Source organism: Perognathus longimembris, chromosome 17 (assembly GCF_023159225.1).
Source record: "Perognathus longimembris pacificus isolate PPM17 chromosome 17, ASM2315922v1, whole genome shotgun sequence".
NCBI lineage: Eukaryota > Metazoa > Chordata > Mammalia > Rodentia > Heteromyidae > Perognathus > Perognathus longimembris.
This window is the reverse complement of record NC_063177.1, coordinates 45,462,662-45,490,399: the sequence shown is the minus strand read 5'-3', so window position 1 is coordinate 45,490,399 and position 27,738 is coordinate 45,462,662. Positions and strand designations below refer to the sequence as shown.

The 27,738-nt window shown below is 44.6% G+C and overlaps 1 protein-coding gene across 4 annotated transcripts in view; it reads left to right on the top strand.

Moving 5' to 3' along the window:
* The window catches only part of Pitpnc1 (phosphatidylinositol transfer protein cytoplasmic 1), a 203,368-nt gene that overhangs the window by 5,840 nt on the left and 169,790 nt on the right, over window positions 1-27,738 (top strand). The window contains exon 1 of one of the 4 annotated variants that reach the window (XM_048366941.1): window positions 2,664-3,031. The exons of the other annotated variants lie outside the window; for them this stretch is intronic. Within the exon in view, the coding sequence (XP_048222898.1) occupies window positions 3,005-3,031 (27 nt within the window). The 5' untranslated portion in view covers window positions 2,664-3,004. Of the gene's footprint in view, window positions 1-2,663; window positions 3,032-27,738 lie in introns of those variants that run through there. 4 annotated transcript variants of the gene reach the window in all.

The window sequence follows — 27,738 nt, the reverse complement described above, 5'->3', positions numbered from 1 at the left end:
TTGGTGGTGGCTGTCTTTGTTTGGGCTCTGTCTCTAAGCTTTTGTGCTCAAGGCTAGTGCTCTACCACTCGAACCACAACTCCACTTGCAGGTTTTGGGTAGTCAATTGGAGATAAGACTCAAGGACTCTCTCTCTCTCTCTCTCTCTCTCTCAAGGACTTTCCTGCCCAGACTGGCTTCCAATCGAAATCCTCAGATCTCAGCCTTCTTTTCTTCTTCTTCTTTTTTTTTTTTTTTGGCCAGTCCTGGGCCTTGGACTCAGGGCCTGAGCACTGTCCCTGGCTTCTTCCCGCTCAAGGCTAGCACTCTGCCACTTGAGCCACAGCGCCGCTTCTGGCCGTTTTCTGTATATGTGGTGCTAGGGAATCGAACCCAGGGCTTCATGTATACGAGTCAAGCACCCTTGCCACTAGGCCATATTCCCAGCCCCAGATGTCAGCCTTCTGAGTAGTGACGATTATAGGCCACCGGGGGTCTCGGCTGTCTTTGGTTTTTAATTTTCTGATGGTTAGCCTGGCTTCATTAAGAGGGAGTCAGGCCGGCTTCATGAATTTGATTTCTGGGTAAACTAAGTAGTTTTGTTAGTGTGATTCCCAGCCAGGGGCTGGCGATCGGGCCGTGTTCCTGGTGCCGCCCAGCCGTCTTGCAAGCTTGTTTTCTTTCTTTTTTTTGGTTGAGAGTGGCTCACAGGAAGAGGAGGGCAGGTTAATGGACAGTGCAAACCTTTTCATCGCTAATGGAACTGGCCACAGGAGCAGATGCTGCCCTCTGCCAGCTGGGAATGTTGACTTTGTGCCTGAAGGACGCTCAATTTTCCCTGCCACTTGAGTTTCACGCATGTTACCTGAAACAGGCGCTGGGTCTTAAGAAAAAAAAATCCTTCACAAAACCCTCTCACTTGAGCCATGCCTCAGCTTTTGCTGGTTGTTTTAGAGTTGGGAGTCTTTCAGACTTTTCCTCCCAGGTTGGCCTCCCACTTTAATCTTCCCCATCTCAGCTTCCTGAGAGCTATAGTTATGGGTGTGAGCCAGTGGCACCCAACTTGGGCTATTTATTTATTTATTTATTTATTTTGGTGCTGGAGATAGAGCCTAGAGCTTGCACTTGCTAGGCAAACCCACTGCTATTGACCTACTACCCCCACTCCCCCACTCCAGTTCTGGAAAATTCTTAGAAAGTCATCTCAGAAAGTTGCACATTTGGGGCTGGCTCCATGGATTAGTGGTAAGAGTGCCAGTGCAAAGCGCAGAGTTCAACCCCCAGGCTGAATGGATATTATTCACATTTTAACAAAAAGTGATTAATTTTCATTTCTGGGAAGGCCATTATTTCAAATGAATAGAGACTGCTGCTCTTTTTATTTTCTTTTGTCAGTCATGAGGCTTGAACTCAGAGCCTGGGCACTGTCCCTGAGCTCTTTTGCTCAAGGCTAGTGCTCTACCACTTGAAGCCACAGCTCCACTTCCGGTTTTCTGGCAGCTAATTGGAGATGAGAGTATCTGGGATTTTTCTGCCATGTCTGACTTCCAACTCAATCCTCAGATCTCAGCCTCCTAGAGCCAAGCCTAAGTAGTATTCAAACATGAGCCACCAGTGCTTGGCAAGACCACTGTTTTTGTAGGCAGTCTTTACTTTTTGGTTATTTATTTACTTTTTTGTATTTTTGCTGTTGAGGATGGCACTCAGGGCCTTACGGGTACTAAGCAGGTGTTCTACCACCAAGCCACGCAGTGAATGGGCAGTTTGTAAAATCTTACTACATCTCAGCACCTTGCCCTGGCGTGTTAATTAGGGAAGTGTGTAGAAGAGGAAGGCTCACAAAGAGTATTCATTTGTTTTGTTTTGTTTTGTTTGTTTTGTTTTGAGGAGGAGTCTCACTTTGTAGCCCAGTCTGGCCTTGAACTCACTGGAAATTTAATTCAGCATTATATTTTATTATTGTATTTATTTTGGGGGGAATGGAAGTCACAGGCTGGTACAATGTTAGCAAACATTCTACAACTGAGGTATAATCCTACTGATTTAAATATATATGTATATACATATATAATATATAAGATTTATATAATGTAACACATGCAATATATCACATGATATATAATAGCATAGTACATATATTTTACATATATTATGTAATTATATATAAATACATAATATGTAATAAGTGAATATTATATGTATATATGTATATCTTGTTATATCTTGACTCACATCTGTAATCCTAGCTGCTCAGGGGACTGAAATCTAAGGATTGAGGTTTGAAGCCAGGCCAGGCAGGAAAGTGTGTGAGACTCTTATTGCCAGTTAACTAGCAAAAAGCTGGAACGAGAGCTGTGGTTCAAGTGGTAGAGCACGGGGCTGGGGATATGGCCTAGTGGCAAGAATGCTTACCTTAAGTGGTAGAGCACGTGCCTTGAGCAAAAAAGCTAAGGAACAGCTTTTAGGCCTTGATTTCAAGCCCTAGTACTGGAATGCGAATGCACCCCCCCCATATATATATATATACACACACATATATATACACACATATATATACACATATATATATACACATATATATACAGGCAAATGTGTTCATACACAGGTATGTACATGTGCATGTATATGAATAAGTATATATGTGTAAGTATATGTATGTGGTGTGTGAGTTTGTACTGTAAAGGTCGCAGGCCGTCCCCATGTTTTCTGTGGCTTCAGTCACCTGGGCTGGGGAGGCCTCTGGTCCTGGCTGGCCTGTGTGGGCTCCGGCCTGTTTTCTGCAGCACAGAGCTCTGTGTGGTTTAGGCAGACCTCGGGAAAGCCTTTTACGATCTGGATGGCCTCTGCTCTGAGGGGAAGGACTGCTGTTGGAGTCAGCTGAACTCAGCTGATTCCTGGTGGGAAGTCAGGAGGAAGATGGGGTACCTCTTCAGCGGATTCAGCCGCTGGGAGAGAAACTGGATACATTTCCCAAGTCTGCCTGCCTTCCCCACCCTCCTGGAGCCTTCTGGAAATCGGGTACTTTATGGGATTTCCAAGTGGAGACTTTTTGGTAGGTTCCAAGGCAGATGAACACCCCCCCCCCCAGGGTATTATAAATTATTATACAGCACAGCATCAATTGTAGGAAATGTAAAATTGTTTGGGAAAATTATCTTGGAAACTTGCCTTTTTTTTTTTTTTTGGCCAGTTCTGGAGCTTGAATTCAGGGCTTGGGTTCTGTCCCTGAGCCTCTTTGTACTCAAGGCTGGTGCTCTACTACTTGAGCCACAGCACCACTTCTGGCTTTTTCTAAGTAGTTTATTGGAGATAAGAGTCTCACAGATTTTCTGCCTGGCTGGCTTTGAACCGTGATCCTCAGATCTCAGCTTCCTGAGTAGCTAAGATTATAGGCATGAGCCACTGGCACCAGGCAACTTTTTGTACTATAAAAACTTCACTCAGGAGTCTGAGATCTGAGGACTGGGGTTCAAAGCCAGCCCCGCTAGACAAATTCCAAGGAACTCTTATCTCTAGTTAACCAGCAAAAGGATAGAAGGAGAGATGTGGCCCAGTGGGAGAGGGATAGTCATGAGTAAAAGAGCTAAGGGAGAACAGAAAGCCCTGAGTTCAAGGCCCAGTTCTGTTACATGCACGTGCGTGTGCACACACATCACACACACACACACACACACACACACAGAGTTCCTCAGCATTATCATGGAGAGGATTGAGGTCAGTTATTCCAAAGCGTTCATGTAATCCGGCTGTTTTCCTTCTGTTCCCAGAGGAGTGTACCCGTTTTTCTATTACTATGGAACAAATTATCAGAAACTAAGTGTCTTGAAACAACGCCATTTATCATATCCCAGTTTCTGTAAGGAGAAGTGTGCGGGTGGAGCAGGAGTCATCTTCCACTCTCGTGTGGCTCCTGGTGGAATTCAGTTCCTTGCAGGTATAGGACTAAAGTTCCAACTCTTGTTTGTTTTGTTTTGTTTTTTTGGCCAGTCCTGGGCCTTGGACTCAGGGCTTGAGCACTGTCCCTGGCTTCCTTTTGCTCAAGGCTAACACTCTGCCACTTGAGCCACAGCGCCACTTCTGGCTGTTTTCTGTATATGTGGTTCTGGGGAATCGAACCCAGGGCCTCATGTATACGAGGCAAGCTCTCTTGCCACTAGGCCATATCCCCAGCCCCCAACTCTTGTTTAGCAATCAAAATCCACTCCTGTAAAACCACCTGCTTGTTTCCGACTAAGTAGTCTTTTCTACAACATGATATTTTTTCTTTCAAGGCAGTAGGAAAGGTTCTGCTACCATTTTGAACCCCTCTGATTTGTCATCTCTGACTTCTGATTCTTTCTCAAAAGAGGTTCACTTACTTAGACCAGGCTCACCATGCTCAAGGGAAGGGGAATATCTATACGCGATTGTGTGCCCACCATGCAGTGAAGTGTGTGTGTGTGTGTGTGTGTGTGTGTCCTTGGAGATTAGCTGAATTGGAAGCTTCCACTGGAAGAGAACAGTAATTATTTCTTAACTTTTTAGAACACTTAGGGTAATGGAAAGTTCTATTTGATCATCTTGAAAATAGGCATTTTTACATATACTTTATGTGTGGGTGTGTGTATGCTGGTCCTGGGGTTTGAACTCACAATCTGGGGGGCTGTCCTTGAGCTTTTTCACTCAAGTCTAGTGCTTTACCAATTGAGCCACAGTTCTACTTCTGGCTTTTTGGTGGTTACTTGGAGATAAAAGTCTCATGGACGTTCCTGCTCTGGCTGGCCTTGAACCACAGTCCTCAGATCTCAGCCTCCTGAGCAAGCTAGGATGACAGGAGTTGAGCCGCTGTGGTACCAGAGTCACAGCCATTTTCTTGACTTCTTGCAGGGTGCTTGTACTAGGGATGGAGCTACAAACAAGGCAGTCACAATCTCTCCCCCTGTGGAACTCACAGCCCAGAGGGTACTGGACAAGCTTTTTGAAAACATTTAATAGAAATGATTATAGAGTTATTTAGGCACCAGAGAAAGCCACTGACAGTACTGAGCTGGAATTATTGTGATTGCTATTATTGATTTTGAGACAGCATCTTGCCCAGATTGGCCTCCCATTTGCAGTCCTCTGCCTCAGCCTCCTAGGTGCTAGGATCACAGGCATGCGTTATTACCACACTTGGCTTTTCTGATTTGGAATTATGAGTCAATTAAAATGTTTCTGGGGGGCTGGGAATATGGCCTAGTGGCAAGAGTGCTTGCCTCGTTTACATGAAGCCCTGGGTTGGATTCCTCAGTACCACATATATAGAAAATGGCCAGAAGCTGTGCTGTGGCTGAAGAGGTAGAGTGCTAGCCTTGAGCAAAAAGAAGCCAAGGACAGTGCTCAGGCCCTGAGTCCAAGGCCCAGGACTGACAAAAAGAAAAAATGTTGCTGGGTGTCAGTGGCTCATGCCTGTAATGCTTGTTACTCAAGAGGAATCGTGATCTGAAGATAATGGTTCAAAACCAGTCCACACAGAAAAGTTTGTAAGACTCTTATCTCTAATTAACCACCAAAAATAAGTCAGAATTGGAGGGATGACAGAACACCAGCCTTGAGCATAAAAAGCTAAGGGACATTGTCTAGGCCCAGAGTTCAAGCTCCAATACACACACACACACACGCACACGCACACGCACACGCACACACACACACGTCCCAGTCCTCAGGTTGCCCCGGCTGCATGTAGACAGCTTTCAAAGAGCTTGTCCTCTTCCTTGGCAGTGTGGGAAAAAGTATCTGCTTGATTTGGACTCGGATGACTGTGGCTTTGCTCAGCACGTGGTCCTGGAAGTGGTGGTGGTGGTGGTAATCACAGCCTGACAACTGCCACAAGCAGGGTTGCAGGAACCAGAGGGACCCCCTTGACAGTGCACCGTCCGCAGGACACCCTTCTCCCCCTCCCCAGGGACCCGAAGGGGACAGAAGCTGGTGACCATGCTGAATTGGACCTTCCTGGCTGTTTTCTTTTCTGCTTGGCTTGTCCATGGGATGGGAAGTGATGCGTCAGCCAGTTGAGTGGTAGAATTCGCTAGGAGGTCTCCCAAAATGGGATGCCGGTCCTTGTGGTGCTGATACCTGGCTGGTGTCCTTTCGGCTTCTGAGCCTCAGCTTTCTTCTAAAGAGGGCGACTTGGCTATTTACACTCAGCCCATGTCTCATTCACCTCTGGCCAGATGATAAGATCCCGCTACACGATGCTGAGCAAATCTGTGAGGATGGCGGCTCGCTGGAGGGGAACCCTGCAGCTAGGAACACATTGCCTTTCCTAACATGACTGATAGAGGTGGATTCCGGGGTTCCTTGCCCCTCCCTGGCCAGCTGCCCGAGCAACCTCATGTAATGCTGTTTGTTGACTTAGAAACGTGGAAGTCAGACCGCATGGAGATTTTGACATCAAGTGCTGAGGTGACTCATCCTTCGTGTAGCAGCACCCTGCACTTAAAGTGCCTCCTAGCTAACCACTGAGTTCTTGATCAGATCTACCTAGTGACTCCCTTCCCCAGTGACTCCCTTCCCCTCTTCTCCCTCCGGTTCTCCCTCCTTCTCTTCCTTCCTTTTTTTTTTTTTTTTTTTTTTTTGGCCAGTCCTGGGGCTTGGACTCAGGGCCTGAGCACTGTCCCTGGCTTCTTTTTGCTCAAGGCTAGCACTCTACCACTTGAGCCACAGCGCCACTTCTGGCCATTTTCTGTATATGTGGGTGCTGGGGAATTGAACCCAGGGCCTCATGTATACGAGGCAGGCACTCTTGCCACTAGGCCATATCCCCAGCCTCCTCTTCCTTCCTTTTTATTTTTGCTCTATTAATTAATTTTTGTGCTGGTATTGGGTCTTGAACTCAGGCCTGGGTGTTTTCCCTTAGCTTTTCCCCCTAAAGGTTGGTTAGCGCTCTAGTGCTTGAGCCACAGCTCCGCTTCTGGTTTTCTGGTGGTTCGTTGAAGGTAAGAGTCTCACAGACTTTCCTGCCTGGGCTGGCTTTGAACCATGATTCTTAGACCTCAGTCTTCCAAGTAGCTAGGATACAGGAATGAGCCACTGGTGCTCAGCTTATTTTTTCTTTTTGAGGCCGGGTGTCATGATGTAGCCTATACTGATCTCCAGCTTACAACAACTTGTCCTCCCTGTTCGCCTGCCAAATACTGGGCTTACAGCGTGTCCCACCATGTTTGGCTATTTATTCTTAAATCAGCAATCACTTATCTCTGGAAAAATAATGCCTAGAAAGCCGTTCTGCTTATGTTAAGTATCTCTGTCTCTGCATGTCACATACACTGTGACAGTCCCTTGCTTGGTCTGGCTTGATTACACAGTGCTGAGCTGGGCAATTTTCTATGGAATGAAACCTTGGTTGAGTGTGACCTGGACTCAGTATTGGATTTTTGGGGTTGCCTGGGTTTAGAACTCAGGACCTTATGCTTCCTAGACAGATACTCTACCATTAAGCCATGCCTCCATTCCAGTAATTTTCTCCTTACTTTATGCCAGCTCTATATAGCTCAGCCAGGAATCTCAGAAAGGCTCTGTGTGGAAAATATGAGTGTTAAAATGTGGTTTCTAAATTTAAAAGTTTTCAGAGTTCATATCGCTTTCCATATGCAAAGAAAGAGAGAAATTGCATTTATTGAGGGATTTCTTATTCCCTCTAGTCTTTGTAAGAGTCCTTGGAGTCACATATTATAGAGGTTTACTTATTTGTGGTTCCAGTCCTGGGGCTTGAACTCAGGGCCTAGGTACTGTTCCTGAACTTCTTTTGCTCAAGGCTAGCACTCTAACACTTGAGCCACAGTGCCACATCTAGCCTTTTCTGTTTATGTGGTACTGAGGAATCAAACCCAGTCCTTCATGCGTGCTAGGCAAGCCTTCTACCACCAAGCCACATTCCCAGCCCTATTGTAGGGGTTTGAACTCAGGGCTTTGTGCTTGCCCAGTTTGCTTGCTCAGCTGGTACTTTACCACTTGAGCCATACCTCCAGCCCAGCATTTTGCTAATTACTTTGGAGATTGAGTCGCTGTGACCTTTTTTTTTTTGGTCTAGTTCTTAGGTCCCAGTAAGAAAAGAATGATGATCTATCCTGTTTACCTAGGAATTAAACCAAGTGCTAGTCCTCTGTTTGACTTTAATACATGAATCATATTCCTTTGTGAGAAGAACTTTTGTAATTTGTGCTCTAAAATGAGAACCACCCCAGCGTTTGTGGGAATTATCCCTTTGAATGGCATTCAGAACCTTTGGTTTCCAGGAGTGTCAGCTGAGAAGTTCTCTCTAGAGCCTCTGTAGGTGACTCAGAATTAGTGTCTGAAAATACCAGGAAGGAACAGACAAAAGACGCAGTGCCTTTGTTACAGTGAGTTGGGCACTTAGAACTCTGCATATGTGGTAAGCAAATGGAAAGTATTCAACATAATCTAAATGAGCCCGGGGCCGAAGGCTCATATCTGTAAATGTAGCTGCTCAGGAGGCTGAGATCTGAGGATCACAGCTCAAAGCCAGCCTGGGCAGAAAAGTCTGGGAGACTCTTGTCTTCAATTAACCAGCAACCCTCCTCCTCCTCAAACAAACCTGAAGTGGAAGTGTGGCTCAAGTGGTAGAACACCGGTTTTAAGGAAAAAAAGCCAGTGAGAGCACGCGACCCTGAGTTCAAATCCCAGTACCAGCACAAAGACCAAGCAAACACCACCAACAAGAACTAACCAAAATGTACTAGTCCAAATGATGTGTCTCGTGGGTGTGTGGGTATGGAGTAAGAGTTATACAATGGGGACAAAAATCTATTTTGTTTTTTACTCTTCTGTGCTGATACTGAGACTTGAACTCAGGGCCTCTTGCTCACACTTGGCTTTTCAGCAATAGTCAGAGTACTTGACAGTTTTAATTCAGGAGAGCCTCTGTACTGTCAGCGGACAGAAAAAGTGTGTCTGCATCAGAAGACTCCGGAAAGCAGCTTCAAGATGTCTTTCAGAGGAGAGAAGGTTGGGAGACAGAGCGTGTGATTAGAAATAATGTTGATTCTTGTACAGGGTGGAAATAAGACATTAATTACTCTTTTTTGAGTAACAAAGTACAGTTAAAATATTACTTTATTATCTTAGAATTTTATAAATGTTTAACTTAGGGGAAGAAATCCTTTAAGTCAGTATGATGGCTTATTTATCCATTAACTTTGTAACATTTTCATTCTTGCCAATTCTTAGTGATTTCTACACACACACACACACACACACACACACACACACACACACACACACACACAGAGTTGGTTTGTTAGTTTTGGTGGTAATGGGGCTTGAATTTGAAGTAAGAGTTTTGAGCCTCGTCCCAGTCTTTCCCCTCACCCCACCCCCGCCCCATGGTTATTGCATTTAGAGATGAAATGTAGGAAACTGCAAGGGTTGGCCTTGAATCTTGATCCTCCAGAGCTCAGCCTCCTGAGTCGCAAGAATTATAGACACGAGTCCCTGGTACTCATCTTATTTTGTTTTGTGATGCAGTCTTGCCATCTTGCCAGGCTGTCCTCAAAATCCATAGGCTCAAGAAACCCTCCTGCCCCCGGCTCCTCCGTAGCTGGGACTACAAGAATGCATTGCCGCACTCAGCTTGGACAGGTGGTTTGCTTAAAGGCAGGGTCATCAGTAGGGAATGGCGTGCTTCGCGCCGTGGACATGTCTTCTGGAATGTGTCAGTGCTGCAGTGGGTGCTGTGTGACAGAATTCCCTGTCAGGAACAATTGGAGTCTGCCCTAGATAGAAGCTCTGATGGTGTTGATGATAGTGATATGGCAATTACGTCATAGAGACACGATGATTTTAAAGGCTCTAAGGAGCCTTCACAAATGTTTGTGGTGGCTGGTTTTTTTCGTTGTTGTTATTTTTTGTTTTGTTTTTGTAAGTACTGGACTTAAACTCACAGGCTCCCGCTTGCTAGGCTGGCGCTCTACCCCTCAAGCCATACCATCAGCCCAGCTTTTTGTTATTTTGGAGATGGAGTCTCACAAACTTTTTTTTTTCTTCTGGGGTTGGCTTTGAACTGTAGTCCTCTGGATCTCAGGTTCCTGAGTAGCTAGGGTTTCAGGCATGCGTTACCAGCGCCTGGCCAAGAGTGCTTTTTCTTCATATTTAAAAATGCTGTGAAAATGGACAGTAGTAATGAGACAGATATGAAATGTAGTTATTTAATCCCCCCCCGCCATATCTAAGGGCAAAGAGTTGGGCAGCTTGAATTGCGTGTGGTCATCTGGGAATAAGTTGTACCTTGCATGTGATCTTCATTGCACTCAGTCCCGGTGGATTGAAGGCTCTGATGAATGCTGATTTTTGATGGCTGTTTTGCCCCCTGTGAAGAGTTGCCTTGTCCAAATGCAAACTCCTTAGATAAAAGCATCAGTGGATACCTCTCTTGGATTGTGTGTGATGGCAACTTGGGTTTAGCCAAATGTAATGATGGATTTGGGCAAGATGACTTGGGCGAGATAGAGACAGACATAGTTTCTTGCCAAGATCTGACTGAAAGACAGCTTAGTAGTCCCCCCTCCTTAAATAATATTAGGCTATTAGTTGTCCAAATAAAATAATCCCCTTAAGCCTTTTCAAGAAAAAACATTTCTGGAAGGGTCAAGTGTGTGTAAAATGAGCCATTATTTACAAAAGTGCTCAGCCTCTTTTCCACTGTCTCTGTGGACTCCATTCTCTGTTCGTCTTTGTCTTTTTCTCTTTTCTTCCTCCTTCCTTTCTTTAGTCTCTATTTTTCTCTCTTTCCTTCTTTTCATTCTTTCTTTCGATGCTAGACCTGGGCTTGAACTCAGGACCTGGATGTTGTCCTTGAGCTTCTTTTGCTCAAGGCTAGTGACCTATCATTTGAGCCATAGCTCCACTTCCAGCTTTTTGTGGTTATTGGAGATAAAAGTCTTCCTTCTTCCCTCCCTTCCTCCCTCCCTTCCCTTTCCTTCCCATCCCTTCTTTTCTTTCTCCTTCCTTTATAAAATTATCTTTAAGTAGTTGTACAAAGGGGGTTCAATTCATCATGTTAAATTCTCTTAACATGGGTTATATCTACAGATAATTTTTATTTATTTCTGGCACTGAGGCTTGAACTCAGGGCTTGTTATTTATTTCATGCTTGGTACTTGAACCCAAGGCCTGGGTGCTGCCCTTTAGCTTTTTTTTAGTCAATGATAGCAGTCTATCAAGTGAGCAACAGTTCTACTAACATCTTTTTGGTGGTTAATTGGAGATAATATTCTCATGGACTTTCTTGTCTGGGCTGACTTTGAACCTTGATCCTCAGTTTAGCTAGGATTATAGGCTTGAACCACAGGTGTCCAGCTCATTTTATTTATGTATTTACTTTTAACTAAAAATTTTTTTTATTCTAAGGGTGGTATACAGAAGGGTTACAGTTACATAAGTCAGTTAATAAGTACATTTCTTTTTGGACATTGTCACCCTTTCTCTCTCCCATTTTTCACCTCCTATCCCCACCCACAAGCTATATAGCTCATTTTCAACATAGTATCTAGTGAGTACCACTGCTGCATTTTAAATTAATTAATTTTGTTGGTTGTGGGGCTTGAATTCAGGGCCTGGGTGCCTACTCTGAGCTCTTTTGCCCAAGGTTAGCACTCTACCACTTTGAGCCACAGCACCACTTGTTTTTTTGGTAGTTAGCTGGAGATAAGAGTCTCACAGGGGCTGGGAATATGGCTTAGCTGTAGAGTGCTTGCCTAGCAAGCAAGAAACCCTGAGTTCGATTCCTTAGTACCACATACACAGAAAAAGCTGGAAGTGGCGCTGTGGCTCAAGTGGCAGAGTGCTAGCCTTGAGCAAAAAGAAGCCAGGGACAGTGCTCAGGCCCTGAGTTCAAGGCCCAGGACTGGCAAAAAAAAAAAAAAGTCTCACCTACTTTTCTTTCCTGGCTGGCTTTGAACTGTGATTCTCAGACCTCCTGAGTAGCTAGGATTACAGCTATGAGCCACCAGTGCCTGGCTTCATAGGTCTTCTTCTTCTTCTTCTTCTTCTTCTTCTTCTTCTTCTTCTTCTTCTTCTTCTTCTTCTTCTTCTTCTTTCTTCTTCTTCTTCTTCTTCTTCTTCTTCTTCTTCTTCTTCTTCTTCTTCTTCTTCTTCTTCTTCTTCTTCTTCCTCCTCCTCCTCCTCCTCCTCCTCCCCCCCTCCTCCTCCTCCCCCTCCTCCCCCTCCTCCTCCTCCTCCCCCCCTCCTCCCCCCCCCTCCTCCATCTCCTCCTCCTCCTCCTCCTCCTCCTCCCTCCTCCTCCTCCTCCCTCCCCCCCTCCTCCTCCTCCTCCTCCCCCCTCCTCCTCCTCCTCCTCCTCCCTCCTCCTCCCTCCTCCTCCCTCCTCCTCCTCCTCCTCCTCCTTCCTCCCCCCCTCCTCCTCCTCCCCCCTCCTGCTCCTCCTCCTCCCTCCCCCCCCCTCCTCCCCCCCCCCCCCCTCCTCCTCCTCCTCCTCCTCCTCCTCCCCCCTCCTCCTCCCCCCCCTCCTCCTCCCCTCCTCCTCCTCCTCCTCCCTCCTCCTCCTCCTCCTCCTCCCCTCCCCCCCCTCCTCCTGCCACTCAGGGGCTGGGCACTGTTCCTGAGCTTCTTTTGATCAAGGCTAGCACGACGTCCAGCCTTTTCTGTTTATGTGGTGCTGATTTTATGAAACATCTTTAACTTATATCTCCTGGGGCCAAAGTACCTGGAAATAATCCTCCATGGAGAAAAGTAGATCAGGGTGTAGAAAATCTGAGTCCGTGGAAGTGGAGTTAGGGCTGAAGTGATACAGCACCAACCTTGAGCAACAAAGCTAAGGGACGGTGCCCAGTCGCTGAGATCAAGACCCAGTACTGGCGCGCGTGCGCACACACACACGCACGCACACACGCACACACGCACACACAGATCCGAGTTCTGAGTTCCTGCTGTGTGCTAACTATGATCTCTTTGATTTAGGAAAAACTCTTTCCTAGGTGTCAGCTCCTGTCTTAGCTCACCTGGCCTACCAGGCCGGGATCCTGCACTGCATAGGGAAAAGGCGTGTGGTAGTTGTTGCAAGTGTGGCTCAAATGCTGGAGCAATTGCCTAGCAAGTGAGTTCAAGTCCCAGTATCTCCCCCCTTGCCCAACTGAAAACGAAATATACTTAAAAGTGTGTGTGTGTGTTGATACAGGGGTTTAAACTCAGAGCCTAAGTACTCATTGTCTCTTAAGTTTTTAGGTTCAAGGAGGGCACTCTATGACTTGAGCCACAGTTGTACTTCTGGCTTTTTGTGGTTAATTGGAAATTAAGAGTCTCTTGGACTTTTCTGCAGGGTTGCCTTTGAACCACGATCCTCAGCTCTGTCTCTAGAGTAGCTAGGATTACAAGGGTGAGCCATCTCAATGCTTTGAATACAGGGGCATCTGCCAGTACACTCATTATTTTGGGGTCTTTTTTCTAAATGGTCCATGGGAAAAACCTCGTCCAGGAACCCTTCATTTGCTCAGTGGGTCTGTGTGATAGGAATCCATGCTCAAGGCTTAGTTTATTTCCAGCCCTGCATGGGCTAGAAATCGCTCCCTTATGTTTATGTTGCCATGGAGGTAGGCCTCTGGCTTGGGCGTCAAACTTGCCATTGAAAATAGATAGGCCGAAATAACAGTTGAACAGGTGTCTGTGCCTTGTGAAGTGGTTGGAGTTCTGTGAAGTCCAGGGCTTGGAACCACACACACACACAGGGCTGCTCTGCGCTACATTTTGTGCTTTAGCGGGGTTTGTTATTTCTGACACATTCCTTCCCCCTTCCCATTTTATTTATAGACTTTTTCCCCTCTCTTCAAGCAATGACATGCCAATTTCCTAGAGTAACATAAGGAAAAGCTTGAGCTCATTTTACTTAGCTGTCCTTCCCTTGTTTTGTATAACTGGAGTCTTCCTAAAAATAACCCTTCTTTGTCTAATGGGATTCTTATTATAGCTGAGGTCTGCTTTATTTAAACACAAGATGTCTTTTTAACAGGCCCCTATCAATTGCTAGGTACTTTTTCCCCGTGTAGCTCTGTAGCACAATGAAATGTATATAATGTGTAATAAAGTATATTTTCCTGCCTTTCTAAGCTTTACTGGATATAGTAGTAGAAATGATTCATTATGTATTCACTTTCCAATTACAATCATCTTCTTGCTTTCTTTTTTTGGCAGTACTAGGGCCCTCATACTTGCTAGGCATGCTCCCTTTTGCTTCAGTTATTTTTCCAATAGGATCCCATATATATGCATGCCAGCCTGGACCAGCATTCTCCTATTTATACTTCCTGTGTAGCTGGGGTAGCAGGTGTGTATCGTCACGCCCAGCATTTTTATTGGTTGAGATGAGAGTCTCCTGAATTTTTTTTTTTTTTGGCTATACAAGCCTTGAAGCAATACCAAGGCTTGAACTCAGAGCCTCAACTCTCATTTGGCTTTTTTTACTCAAGGCTGGTGCTCTGCCACTTGAGCCACAGCTCCCTATCTAGCTTTTGCTGGTTCATTGGGAGAAAGAGTCTCGTAGGCTTTCTTGCTGGGCTGGCTTCAAATTACCATCCTCAGATCTCAGCCTCCTGTGTGGCTAGGATGACAGTCGTGAGTCAGGGCACCTGGCTCTCTTGTGGGAGCCACTCCTTGTAGCTAGGGGGAGGATGGATAAGCAGGCCCTCTTTGCCTTTGCCTCTTTCCTCAAGCCCCTGACCTTTTCAGAAATCTCGCGATCACAAAATGCAGGTCTTTATTGCTTTCCTGTGTTACGGAAAGCAGTAGGTATTGGGGTATAGAACTGAAACCCTCAATTACATTAATAAGCTTAGCACCGACTTATTCCCTACCCCTTCATTAGTTTTAATTTTTGAAATGAGGTCCTCATTAGATATTTTCTGTACAACAGTTTAACGAGGATTATGATTTAGCGCGTAGAGAAGGTAATTTAGAGAGCGATGAGGCCAATTTATTTCTAAGGGTATAAACATTTAATTAGAGTGATGCGTTTGTCAGTGTGGACATTGACTTAGCAAGGCGCAGCTTTGGTGGAGAAGAATCACAGCGGACCACCATCCAATCCAAAGCATGCTGCAGACACATTGGCGACAGTTGTAGCTTTGCAGAGCCCTTTCAAGATGTCTCCTGCCATCTTTTTGCCTCCAGCAAGACCAGGATTTGAACTCTAGATCTGATGCTTTCACTCATTGGCTGATACTCTACCAACTGAGCCATGCCTCCCACCTCCAAAATTGGTTATTTGTTTATTTTATCCTGCTGTCTTAATCTCATATATGTGGATGTTGATACTCAGAAGATTTGTGCAAGCCACACAGACAGGCAGTGGCAGAGTTCATTCAGATACAGGGATGGTTGGTTGTGAATTTCATCTGCTTTCTCCTGGAGCACTGTTGATTTCCACAGCTAAAGGCAAGTTGACATTAATTTGCTACCAAGTTAATGAAGCACAGCATACTACAAATCCTGAAGTGGACGTATGTCCCTGAAATAATACATATCTGAAGCATGTATCTAGGAAATTATATAGACTAAGAGTATTGAGCCTGGCTGGGTATCAGTGGCTCATGATGCCTATAATCCTAGCTTCTAGCTACTTGGGAGGCTGAAATCTTAGGATCCCAGTTTGATGCCAGCCCAGGCAGGAAAGTGTGAGATTCTTTCTTTTGGCCAGTCCTGGGGCTTGGACTCAGGGCCTGAGCACTGTCCCTGGCTTCTTTTTGCTCAAGGCTAGCACTCTGCCACTTGAGCCACAGCGCCACTTCTGGCCATTTTCTATATATGTGGTGCTGGGGAATTGAACCCAGGGCTTCATGTATATGAGGCAAGTGCTCTTGCCACTAGGCCATATCCCCAGCCCAGTGTGAGACTCTTATCTCCATTTAACCACCAAAAAGCTGGAAGTGAAGGTGCAGCTCAAGTGGTAGATTGTCAGCCTTGAGTGCAAAAGCTAACGGTCAGTGCCTAGACCCCAAGGTCAAGCTTCAGAACCAGCATTAAAAAACAAAGAATATTAAGCTGGGCGGGGATATAGCTTGGTGATAGAGTACTTGCCTTGGGTTTTATCCTCAGCATTAAAAGAGAGAGAGAGAAAGAAGACAACGATGACGGAAGAGGAGGAGGAAGAAGAGGAGAGGATGAAGAGGAGAAAAAATAATATTGATGCTGGGGTTGGGAATGTGGCTTAGGAGTAGAGTGCTTGCCCGGCATGCATGAAGCCCTGGGTTCAATTCCTCAGCACCACATAAACAGAAAAAGCCAGAAGTGCTGCTATGGCTCAAGAGGTAGAGTGCTAGCCCTGAGGAAAAAGAAGCGAAGGACAGTGTTCAGGCCCTGAGTTCAAGCTCCAGAACTGGCAACAAAAAAAAAAAAAAAAGAAAAAGAAAAAGAAAAGAATATTGACGCTGAGTGTAGTAGTGCTCACCTATAATCCCAGTACATTGGAGGCTGAGACTGGAGGCTCTCTTGGGCTACATAGAGAGGCCTTGTCTCAAACAACCTTCTACCCCTCAAAAATACTAAAAAAGGAGAAAATGACAAAACCATCCCAAAGAATATTGGCCGCAGTAGGCCAATATTCTAATTGCACTCGCCATCCTTTAGAGAAACTGGGAAGGCAGACACAATGTTCGAGTACTTTAAAGCTATTTTAAACTACTGGGAAACTTGCTTGTTTTTAGAAAGCATCTATGTCTTTCTAGAGTGCTTTGTGTAAAAAGAAAAAAAAAGCACTTGAAGATGTCATTATATGAATATTCAGAAAGCCAAGCTATAATAGAGCCTAGATGGGAATTTATGATAATCTAAAGATAGTTAAATCGGAGCTTTAAAAAGACATGACTTTGTGGTTTGAAGCCAGCCTGGGCAAGAAAAAAAAAAAAGAGTTCATAAACTAGTTACGTAGTACTGGGAATGACCAAGGAAACCAAAATTGTGGCCTTGTGAACCCCAGAAGCTTGGTGTAAAGGCTTTCCCATTAGGGGGAACACACACACACACACACACACACACACACACACTCAATTCACAGTTGAAGGTCATATTCAAGAAGGAAAAATAGTGGACAGTTATACTTTTGACATACTTAGCTTCTTTTCCTAAAATGTTTTTGGATGCAGCCAAAGGAAAAGACACTTTGAAGGTACATTACTATAGGAGTTTGCCCTAAAGGACACCTGCCTGGTTTAGCAGCCAAAAATCATATATCACATGAACCTATGTATTTTGCTTAGCAAACCTTTTTTATTGGTGGTAGTGGGATTTGAACTCAGAGCCTATGGGCTTGCTAGCAACTTGAGCCATACTTCCAGCCCTGCTTTATGCTGCTTATTTTAGAGAAAACTCTATGGGACTTTTCTGCCAAGATTGGCCTTGAACTGATTGATCCTCTAGATCTCAACTTCCTGAATAGCTAGGATTATAAGTGTAATCCACTGATGCCCTAATCCTAGTATAATATTTTATTTATATTTTACCATAATATAAACACACACGTATATAATTTGGTGCTGGTCCTAGGGCTTGAACTCAGAGTCTGGTGCTGTCCCTGGCTTCTTTTGCTTAAGGTTGGCATTCTACCACTTGAACCACAGCCCTACTTCTGCTGTTTGGGTAGTTTTTTAGTGGAGGTAAGAGTCTCACAGACTTTCCTTCCCAGCCTGGCTTTGAACCGTGATCCTCAAGTCTCAGCCTTTGGAGTATGATTATAGGTGTGAGCCATTGACACATGGCTCTTAGCATAATATTTTAAAGGTACATTCATTTTTTGACTGAATATTATTCATTATATTGATGTGCAATATTTCATTGATCCACTTTTAGGATATTATGAGTGATGTTGCTGTGAACGTCTGTTTATAAACTTTTTGTGTATGTATGCATGCAGGTCATGGGACTTGAACTGAGGGCCCGAGTGCTGTCCCTAAGTTCTTTTGCTCAGGGCTGGCATGCTACCATTTGAGCCACAGCACTACTTCTGGCTGTTTTTGGTGGTTGTTGGAGATAAGAGTCTCATGGACTTCTTCCCCAGCTGGCTTTGAGTTATGATTCTCAGATCTCAGTATCTCAGCACCACTTCTGGCTTTTTCTGTTTATGTGGTGTTGAGGAATTGAACCCAGGGCTTCATGCATGCTAGGCAAGCACTCTTCCACTAAGCCACACCCCCCTGTTAGACCCTTATCGGAGAAGTGATTTTCAAATATTTTCTTCCATTCTGAGGAATGTCTTTTGCCTGTCATACTGACCTTTGAAACACAAAACTTTGAAAGTTGGATGAAGTCAGTCTATTTTCACTTGAGTTCTTTGAGTTTTTTGGCTTAAACTAAAGAAACCATTCGGAAGGTCACCAGTATTTATTTCTTGGCTTTCTTCTGAAGACGTTTATAGTTTTAGCTCTTATTTATAGATCTTTGATCTCTTGGAATTATTTTGTGTGTGTGTGTGTGTGTGCATGTGTGTGTACTGGGTCTTGAACTCAGGGCTTCCACTTTCAGTGGACTTTTTCACTCAAGACTTGACTTGAACTATACCTCTACTTTCAACTTTTCACTGGGAGATAAGAGTCTCACAGACTTTCCAGACCTAGCTGGCTTTAAAAACAGATCCTCGGATCTCAGCCTCCTTAGGTTGCTAGGATGTCTGACATGGACCACTAGCACATGCTCTTTGGATTAATATTTATGTATGGCATGGGGAGGTAGTGGTTCAGAATCATTCTTTTTGCAGATAGCTAAGTATTCATCCCAGCACCATCTGTTTGAGAAGGTGATTTTCCTCTGGTATACTGTTGAGAACTTCCTCTTTTTCACTTTACATTTAGAGCTAGAAACAGATGTGTACACCCACAAGTCACTCATTTTTTAAAATGGTTATGTAGTATCCTTTATAGGAACCTTCCACAGTGTATTTCTCTGTTCTTGGGTTGTTCCCAGAGGTGACGGTGACAAACCCTGTTGTCGTGATCGTACTTGTCTCTGGGCCCGTGTGTGAGTGGCTCTCCAGGGCGTGTGTCTGGGAGTGGAGCGTACATACACGCCTTCCAAAGTGCTTGCAATATTTATGCTGCTGCTGGCGATGGAAGAAAATTACATTTGGGAAAACTTAAGTTTCAAGCATTCTGTTTGTTTTGTGTCTCGGCGAGGAAAAAAAAATTACTAGGAAGAAAGAAGTGGTATTTGCAAGTGAAAATTTGCCTTTCAGGCATCTGATATTTAATTAGTAAGAATTATGTTAAACAAGCCAATAACTAGAGAAGCTATGATGCAACTACTATCTCTTGCTTTTACATGCTACTCTGTGGCCTCACAGAGGTGAGGAAGGTTTCTGCTAGTAGAACAGTGGTCCCCCTTACCCATAGTTTTCCTTTTTTGTTTTTTTTTCCCCCTTTGGCTAGTACTGGGCTTGAACACGGGGCCTTGTTGCTGTCCCTGAGCTTTGTTGGCTCAAGGCTAGCACTTTACCCTTTGAGCCACACCTACACTTGTGGCTTTTTGGTAGTTATTGGAGATAAGAGCCTCCTGGACTTTCCTGTTAGGGCTGGCTTTGAACCATGATCCTCAGATCTCAGCCTTCTGAGTAGCTAGGGTTACGGGCGTGAACCACTAGTGCCAGACCATGGTTTTACTTCCTGAGGTTTCAGTTACAAGTAGCCAACTGTGATCTGATAATATGAGATAGAAAATTCCAGAAATCAATGGTTCAGAAATTTTTGACTGCTCTTGGGTCTTGAGTACTGTGATGAAATTCCACACTACTCCTCTCAGGATGAGAATTGTCCCTTTGTCCAGTATATCCATGCTGTGTTCCCTACCTACCGATTAATAGTCCTCCTGGTTAGCAGACCGGCAGTCAGTGTACTGCAGTGCTTATATCCACTATCCCTTATTTTACTTAATAAAGGACTCAGGACAAAAGAACTAAATAATGCTGGCAATTTGGATATGCCAAAGAGAAGCCGTAAAGTACTTCCTTTCAGTGAAAAAGTGAGAGTTAGCCCACCATGGTGCTGTTTGCCTAAACACTTAGGAGGCAGAGGCAGGAGAATCATGAGTTTGAGATCAGCCTGGACTACACAAGGCTCTGTCCCAGAAACAAAAATAGGAGTTAAATTTATCGTAAGAATGTACAATGTACCTATAGGAGAAAGAATAATATATGTGGGCCTTGGTACTATTTGCAGTTTCCGGAATCCACAGGGGCTTTAGAAAAGGAGGTAATTGCTCTGAAGGAAACTGTGTTAATTAAATCAACATCATGCTAGTGTATGTTTGCTGTACTGTAGATTCTGGAGCATATATTATACTATATATTCGAAGTAGAACCAGTGTATTGGAGGGTTGTGTCTTTTTCTTGCTTCCCAGACACTAGTTCACTGTAGTTATGCTGAGAAAGAATGTTTACCCATTAACTCATCTGTACTGTCACACGATGGACAGCTGACAGGTTGGGTTGTGAGTAATCCCAAACACCTGAGAGATGGAACCATTCTACTGCTTGTGATAGCAGAATAATCTTACTTGGAAAGACCAGCGAGCCTAGGCCAGGCCAACAAGGATGGTCCCCAGAAGGTCAAGAGAGGCTCCTGGAAAGCAGCGGGTGGGGCTCATCCAAGACCCAGCTGAGATGTCACTCTCCTAGGAAAGGTTTTCATTTTCCTGGAATGTCATTCCATTCTTCTGCCTTCCTTCATTCAGGATGCTCTCTGGGTGTCCCTCCTGTTTCACCATAACTTTTCTATTAATGAGACCCAGGCCATCATTTACCATACAAGGCTAAGTCTTCTGTGTTCTGTCTTTTGTTGCTGTTTTGGTACCAGTCTTTGGGGCTTGAATTCAGGGCTTGGGTACTGTCTTTGAGTTTTTGTGCTCATGGCTACTAGGGCTCTACCACTTGAACCACCACTCTACTTCCAACTGTTTTAGTGGTTAATTGGAGATAAGAGCTTCATGGACTTTCCTGCCCAGGCTGGCTCATTCCTCAAATCTCAGTCTCCTGAGTAGCTAGGATGACAGGCATGAGCCACCAGTGAACAGCCCTTTGTGTGATATTTAAAGTCCTCCTGGGCTGATTGTGTGCACCCTCATACTCTACCTTTCCTTATATCTTGTGCTTAGGCCAAATCAAACTAATTGCCGTTCCCCAAATGTACTATGTAGTTAGCGTTTAATATCTCTTCATTTTATTGCTTTGGCTCTCTCAAAAATCAGAGCTAATGAAATGTTGGCTATTGCAATTACACGGACATGGTAATATAATGGTTCCACCATGCCCTTAATAAATGAGATTGAAAATGTTACATCTTTTCCAACCCATGTTCTAGCTTTATTATGTCTGAAGCTTTACAGCATTTTTCTGAAGATTATGTCCTTCTTGGTTCTTCAGGGCCGTGTGGAAGGGATTGTGGTCCCGGCTTAGATACAACCAAGAAACAGTAGTTTTGTCTTTCTGAATGACTTTTTTGTTTTTTGTCAGTCCTGGTGATTAAACTCAGGACCTGGATGCTGTCCCGGAGACTCTTTGTGGAAAGCATTGGCTTTTAAAACTCAGGCTTACCTGGAAAATAAACTTGAATATGTTTCCTATGCTATTATATTTATATACTTCATAGAAAAATGGAAGGCCTGGCCACACTAGTGTCACCTGTGGTTGGGATGTGACACAGCATGCTGCCTATAACTGGCATTTGAATTCAGTGCCTCATGCATACTAGGAAGCGGTTCTATCACTAAGCCATACTTCCAGCCCTTTTTTTGGGAGAGAATGAGAGAGAGAGAGTGTGTGTGTACTGGGGTTTGAACTCAATCATAGCTGGTCATTGTCCCTTAGCTTATTTGCTCAAAGCTGGTGCTCTACGGTGTGAACCACGGCTCTACTTCTGCCTTTTTGCTTACTATTTGGAGACAAGAGTCTCAAAGGATGTTTCTACCCTGGCTGGCTTCAAACCATGATCCTCATATGTCAGCCTTCTGAGTAGCTAGGATTATAGGCACAAGCCACTAACTCCAGCTATGAACGAAGTCTTATGATCACAGGTACTTACTTTGAAACGTTCAACTTTCTGTGTAAGGTTTTATCTTCTCTTTTCTCTTCTTTTGGACACAAATGTACATTCCTCTTTATTGTGGTATGTGTTGTGTTCCCCAAAAGTTGTATTGGAAACTAAGTCCTTTAATCCCACAAGCTAATGGCCTTTGAAGTGAAGGTGGGGCTTTGGGGGAAATTAGATGAGGTCACAGGGTTGGGCCCCTTGCTGGTATTAGTGGCTCTATAAGAAGAAGGAGAGAAACCTGAGCTAGCACACTTGCTCTTTCTCACCCTGTGATACTCTCTGCCAGGTAGGGATGTGGCAAGGAGGTCCTCCCCAGAGGGTGAGCAGGTGCCAGCACCATGCCCTTGGATTTCCCGGATTCCAGAACTGTTAGTCAAATAAGATTCCATCTTTTTGTTGTTGTTGGTGGTGGTGGTGGTCTTGGGGCTTGAACTTGGGGCCTGAGCACTGTCCCTGAGCTCTTCAGCTCAAGGCTAGCACTCTATGACTTTGAGCCACAGCACCACTTCCAGTTTTCTGGTGGTTAACTGGCGATAAGAGTCTCATGGACTTTCTTGCCTGGGCTGGCTTTGAATTGCAGTCCTTAGATCTCAGCCTCCTGAGTAGCTAGGGTTTCAGGCATGAGCCACGAGTGCCTGGCAACTTCTGTTCTTTTAAAATTTCCAGCCTCAAGTGTATTGTTATAGCAATGGATAACAAAAATGCATTGCTATTTCACTGTAATGAAGTTTTGTCTGATTTTACCCACTGTAAGACTGGGTGAAGATCTTGTATTTTTAGCTAAGTATACATAAACCTAGGTAAAACAAGCTGGTCACAGGGACGTGGAGCAGGTGCAGTGTGCTTCTACCTAGCTTCCTCTGCTTTGGGTTCTCAGACATAAGGAGACTGATTCACATGGTCTAGTAGTCCTGCCTTGTGTGAGTTCTTTCATTCAACATTGACACCTCTAAAGCCATTCAAGAACAGCTTCTATCATGACCTCTGCCCTTGAAAAAAACAAAAAGGCACTTCCTGGTTCTTGAGCCCAATGTGATGTCAACAGGAGCAAAGGAACAGAAGTTGAGCTAATTCAACCTACCTTTAATCTCTGGCCCTTCACCCTTCCTGAGTCTCTCACAGCCTATAGTATGTGTGTATGTATGTATGTATGTATGTATGTATGTATGTGTCTATGCATGCATGTACATGTGTATATGTACTTATTGTATTATTTATTTGCCAGAAGTGGGGCTTGAACTCAGGGCCTGGGCACCGTACAATTTTGTGCTTAAGGCTAGTGCTCAACAACTTGAGCCTGTGAGACTCTTATCTCCAATTAACCAACCCCAAACTGGTAGTGAAGCAGTGGCTTAAAGTGATGGAGAGCTAGTCTTGAGCACAAAAGCTCAGGGTCATTGCCCAAACCCTGAGTTCAGTCCCTATGACTGACCAAAAAAAAAAAAAAAAAAAGGAGTCTCATGGACTTTCTTTCCTGGACCTGCTTTGAACTTTGATCATTAGATCTCAGCCTCTTGGGTAGTAGCTATGACCACACTCACGAGCCACTAGCGCCCAGCTAGACCTATGGTACTTAAAGGCCTGAATGTCTTGCTGTTTCTCATTCTTCCTTTCTTTTCTTTTTTTGCTTTTTGATTTATTTGATTTTCTGTGTTGAGACTCAAACTGTGAGCCTCATGCTTGCTGAGAAAGTGCTTTAACCACACCCGGAGCTCGAACTCACAGGGTTTCACACTCAAGGCTGGCACTCTACCACCTGAGCCATACCTTCATGTGCAGCTTTTTGCTGCTTCATTGGAGATAAAAATGGAAGGCTCTTTCCTGCTGGCTTTGAACTTCAGTCCTCAGATCTCAGCCTCCTGAGTAGCTGATAGCCATGAGCCATGGGTACCTGGCTGGCACCCAGTGTTTTTATTGTGTTTTGTTTTGTGCTCTATGGCCGAGTAGCACTCCAGTGCCATCTTTCCACACATTGAAGGCTGCTCCTTAATCAGCATACCTTTGCAGTCAGAACTCCCGGAGCCGTCTCCCTCAGACTCGGAAGCTCAGACTGCACAGAACAGCATATTGGGGTTTCTTTTCCTTGGTTGGTGTGTGTGATAATCTCCCTGACAGACAATTCAGGTTTTATGACTCCCTGGCTCATTATTATCAGAAGCTGATTAGGCAGGAGATTAAGATCTGCCTTGTCAACCACCTAAAGCCCTCAATACCTATTTTTCCTGAAGGTGAAATTTCTAACTTGCTCACTTTGTCCGTTTGTGGCAGTGTTGCCCTGCCACAGGAGAAGGCTACTTTATATTTAAATGGAATATGCTACCTTTACTAAGTAAATGGTGACCTAAAAATTATCATGCAGGAAAATGGAATTTCACTGGCTCACCCAGAAAGTTGCCATCACAGGAGAATTGCATTTTGGGTTCCTGGGGTTGGTAGGCAGATTGCCGTGCATCCTCGGAATTGTGTTGCCTGAGGGAAAGGAACACAAAAGGAAAATGTTAGCAAGTAGAGCAAGGATCCTCGGAGGAATTGAGGAATTCTGCTTAGTAAAGTCATGACCACTGGGCGCTGGTGGCTCACCCCCGTAGTCCTAGCTACTCAGGAGGCTAAGACCGGAGGATCGTGATATGAAGCCAGCCTGGGCAGAAAAAAATTTATGACACACTTACGTCCAATTAACCAGCAAAAAGCTGGAAAATGAGGTATGACTCAAGTGGTAGAGTGCCAGCCTTGAGTGAAAAACCCAAGAGCCGGAGGCCCCAAGTTCAAGCCCCAGTATCAGCACCCTCACCCCTGCTAAAAATATGATTATCAGGAAAATTATGAAAAAGAGAGGGCAAATCAATTCATTAAAACAAAAGACTTTGCTCTCAAACTTTGTTCATGTGTTGATCTATAAGGCACAGAAATGATTGGAGATTTGTGTGCATATGTGAGTCCTGGGGCTTGAACTCAGGGCCTGGGTGCTGTCCTTGAGATTTGTTTTTGCTCAAAGATAGAGCTCTACCACTTGACACAACTCCACTTGTGGCTTTTTTGGTGGTTGATTGGCGATAAGACGCTTAAAGACTTTGCTATCTGGGTTGACTTCAAACCCTGATTCACAGATCTCAGCCTCCTGAGTAGCTAGGAGTACAGGCGTGAGCCACCAATAACCTGGCAATCTGACATAGAGTCCTGATTTTGCTTTGTACTTGGTGGGCCTGACACTAGTCAGGATCTTTGGTTCTCTAAAAGTGGTAGAAATGGTAGAGCTTTTCAGATTAGAGCTATCCATCAGTGACTGGTAAGTCTTTTTGTGGCATGCTTTGTATTAAATATGATCAGAAACCCTTCAACGGAAGATTCTCAGGAATTACTGTCTCAGCCCATTATCCCAACACCTGGCCAAATTCTGGGAGAGCATGGAAATTGGCCACTTCAATTTTCTCCTTGGGTTTTTATTTCCTGACTTTTAATATATTTTCTCATCATAGAAACACTTAGTGTTTTGGCACTCAGACATATTCCCCAGCATTTCCTCTGATCAAATCGATAAACCCTCTACTTTATATTTCTGTGTAACAGAAGGAAAAATCAGAAATGCCTCCTCAAGGTGCCTGGTTCATTAAGTAACTACCAGGGGTTTCGCTAGTCATGAATAATGCATCATCCATGATGAAATACAGAATATTCTAGGCTCCAATCTCTTTTGGGGGGCTCTGAAGGGTTCTTGGTGTAGAAGGAAGGATAATATTTCAGCCGATCTTTGTGCACCCTCCCTTTCAGGTGGACGGTCAGAAGGCTTCTCTTCTGAGGAGCCTGGGAGGAGGAGGAAGGCAAGGAGGAGGGAGATCTGTTCTTTTCAGCCCCTGTTGGGTTCATTCTCACCTACCACTCATATATAGGATGCATTTCTTTTCCCTCAATGCCAGAGATTTGGGAACAGAATGGCAACTTTTGAAATCCATTTTTGTTGTTCCAAATCCTTTTTAACTTTGTGGTGTTGAGGAAAAGACAGGCTGCTCTACCACATGGACACCCCCAACCCTCCCCCCCCCAATCTGTTCTTCCTTCTTTCCCTCTCTCTCTCCATTCTTCCCTCCCTCCCTCTCTCCTCTCTTTCTTCCTTTCCCTTTCCTTTCCCTGCCTGTATTGGGGCTGGAATTCATGACCTCATGCTTTCGTTTGGCTTTTTCCCTTAAGGCTGGTGCTCTACCACTTTAGCCACATCTACACTTCCAGCATTTTATTGACTAATTATAGCTAAGAATTTCACTGACCTTTCTGCCCCCGGCTGGCTTTGAATCATTGTCCTCAGATCTCAGCCTCCTGAGTAGCCAGGATTGCAAGTGTGAGCCTGGCTTAAGGCATCTTTCTTTGAAGCCCACTCTTGGTGATGGTAGGGAACTCTAACTTCATTTTCCTGTGCCTTGCATTCTCTACCTCCTGGAATGATGCATCTCCTGGTCTATTAAATATTTATGAAGTTCTGGGAATACTGTGGTGAGCCAGCCAGGAGATCTTTCCTTGATGGGTCTCATGGAGCCAAGGCAATTAGAGAGCTCCCAGAAGTGATAGTGAGAGGCACATTGTAGGAGAAGGTGATCCGTGAGATCACCAGGAAATGACCTGAAAGTGAAACCTGAGATTCACATCGTGGGAGGTAAGCCAGGAATCCATGAACCTTTAGAACCAAGGCAAGAGTTGTTAGTGAAACTTACAGGAAGTGTGACTCAATTGTGACTGTAACCAGTGCTTCAGCCAGAGCTTCGGAAGGATGTGCCAACATATGCCAAAGAATAAAAGAAGGAGGCAGAGGGAGAACCCAATAGCACCTCCTGGGCCTGCCCCAGCAAGAGAGGAAGCCTAGGACTCGGGTGCTCTCTAATTACCAGTGAGCAGAATTGGTGCAGAGCTAGGGGAATGGAAGGAACTAGAAGACTGAGTTTGAATTTTCATTCCTTTGTTGTTATGTTAGTGTTGGTACTGGGCTTGAACTCGGCCTCATGCTCTTGATTGACTTTTTTTTTTCCTCTCAAGGCTGGCACTTGGTCATCGGAGCCACAACTTTATGTCTGGCTTTTGGCTGGCTAAGTGGATATGAATCTCATGGACTTGCCTGGGCTAGCTTCAAACCATGATCCTCAGATCTCAGCCTAGATTACAGACACGAGCCAGTAGCACCTAGCTTGAATTTTCTTTCTTTCGTTTTTCTTTTTCTTCTTCTTCTTTTTTAATATGAGAAAGAATCCTCTATCTTAATTGTTTTACTGCTCAGCTGCTGTTTTGATATGTTGAAGGGAGTCCATTGAGTATCCATGAGGAGTGCTTATTGGTGAACGTGAGTCAGCCTGTCTGCTTTTATTAATTTGCTCAGAAGCCTTTTCTGGCAGATTGATTTTTAAAAGCCCCCAACAAAACAGAAGATTTTATTTAATAGAAATATTGTCAGGATGACATCGAGATATGAGGGTTGGCTTTCACAACCATTCAGTATGAATTGCAGAAGGTCTTTGATGTTTCTTAAATCTGTAAGAATGGAGATACTCTGGGCACTGGAGGCTCAGGCCTGTAATCCTAGCTACTCAGGAGATTGCCATTTGAAGCCAGCTTGGGCAGGAATGTCCATGAGACTCATCTCTAACTACAGGGGCTGGGAGCCAAAAGTGGAGCAGTGCTTCAAAGCACTAGAGACCCTAGCCTTGAGCACATGACTGACAAA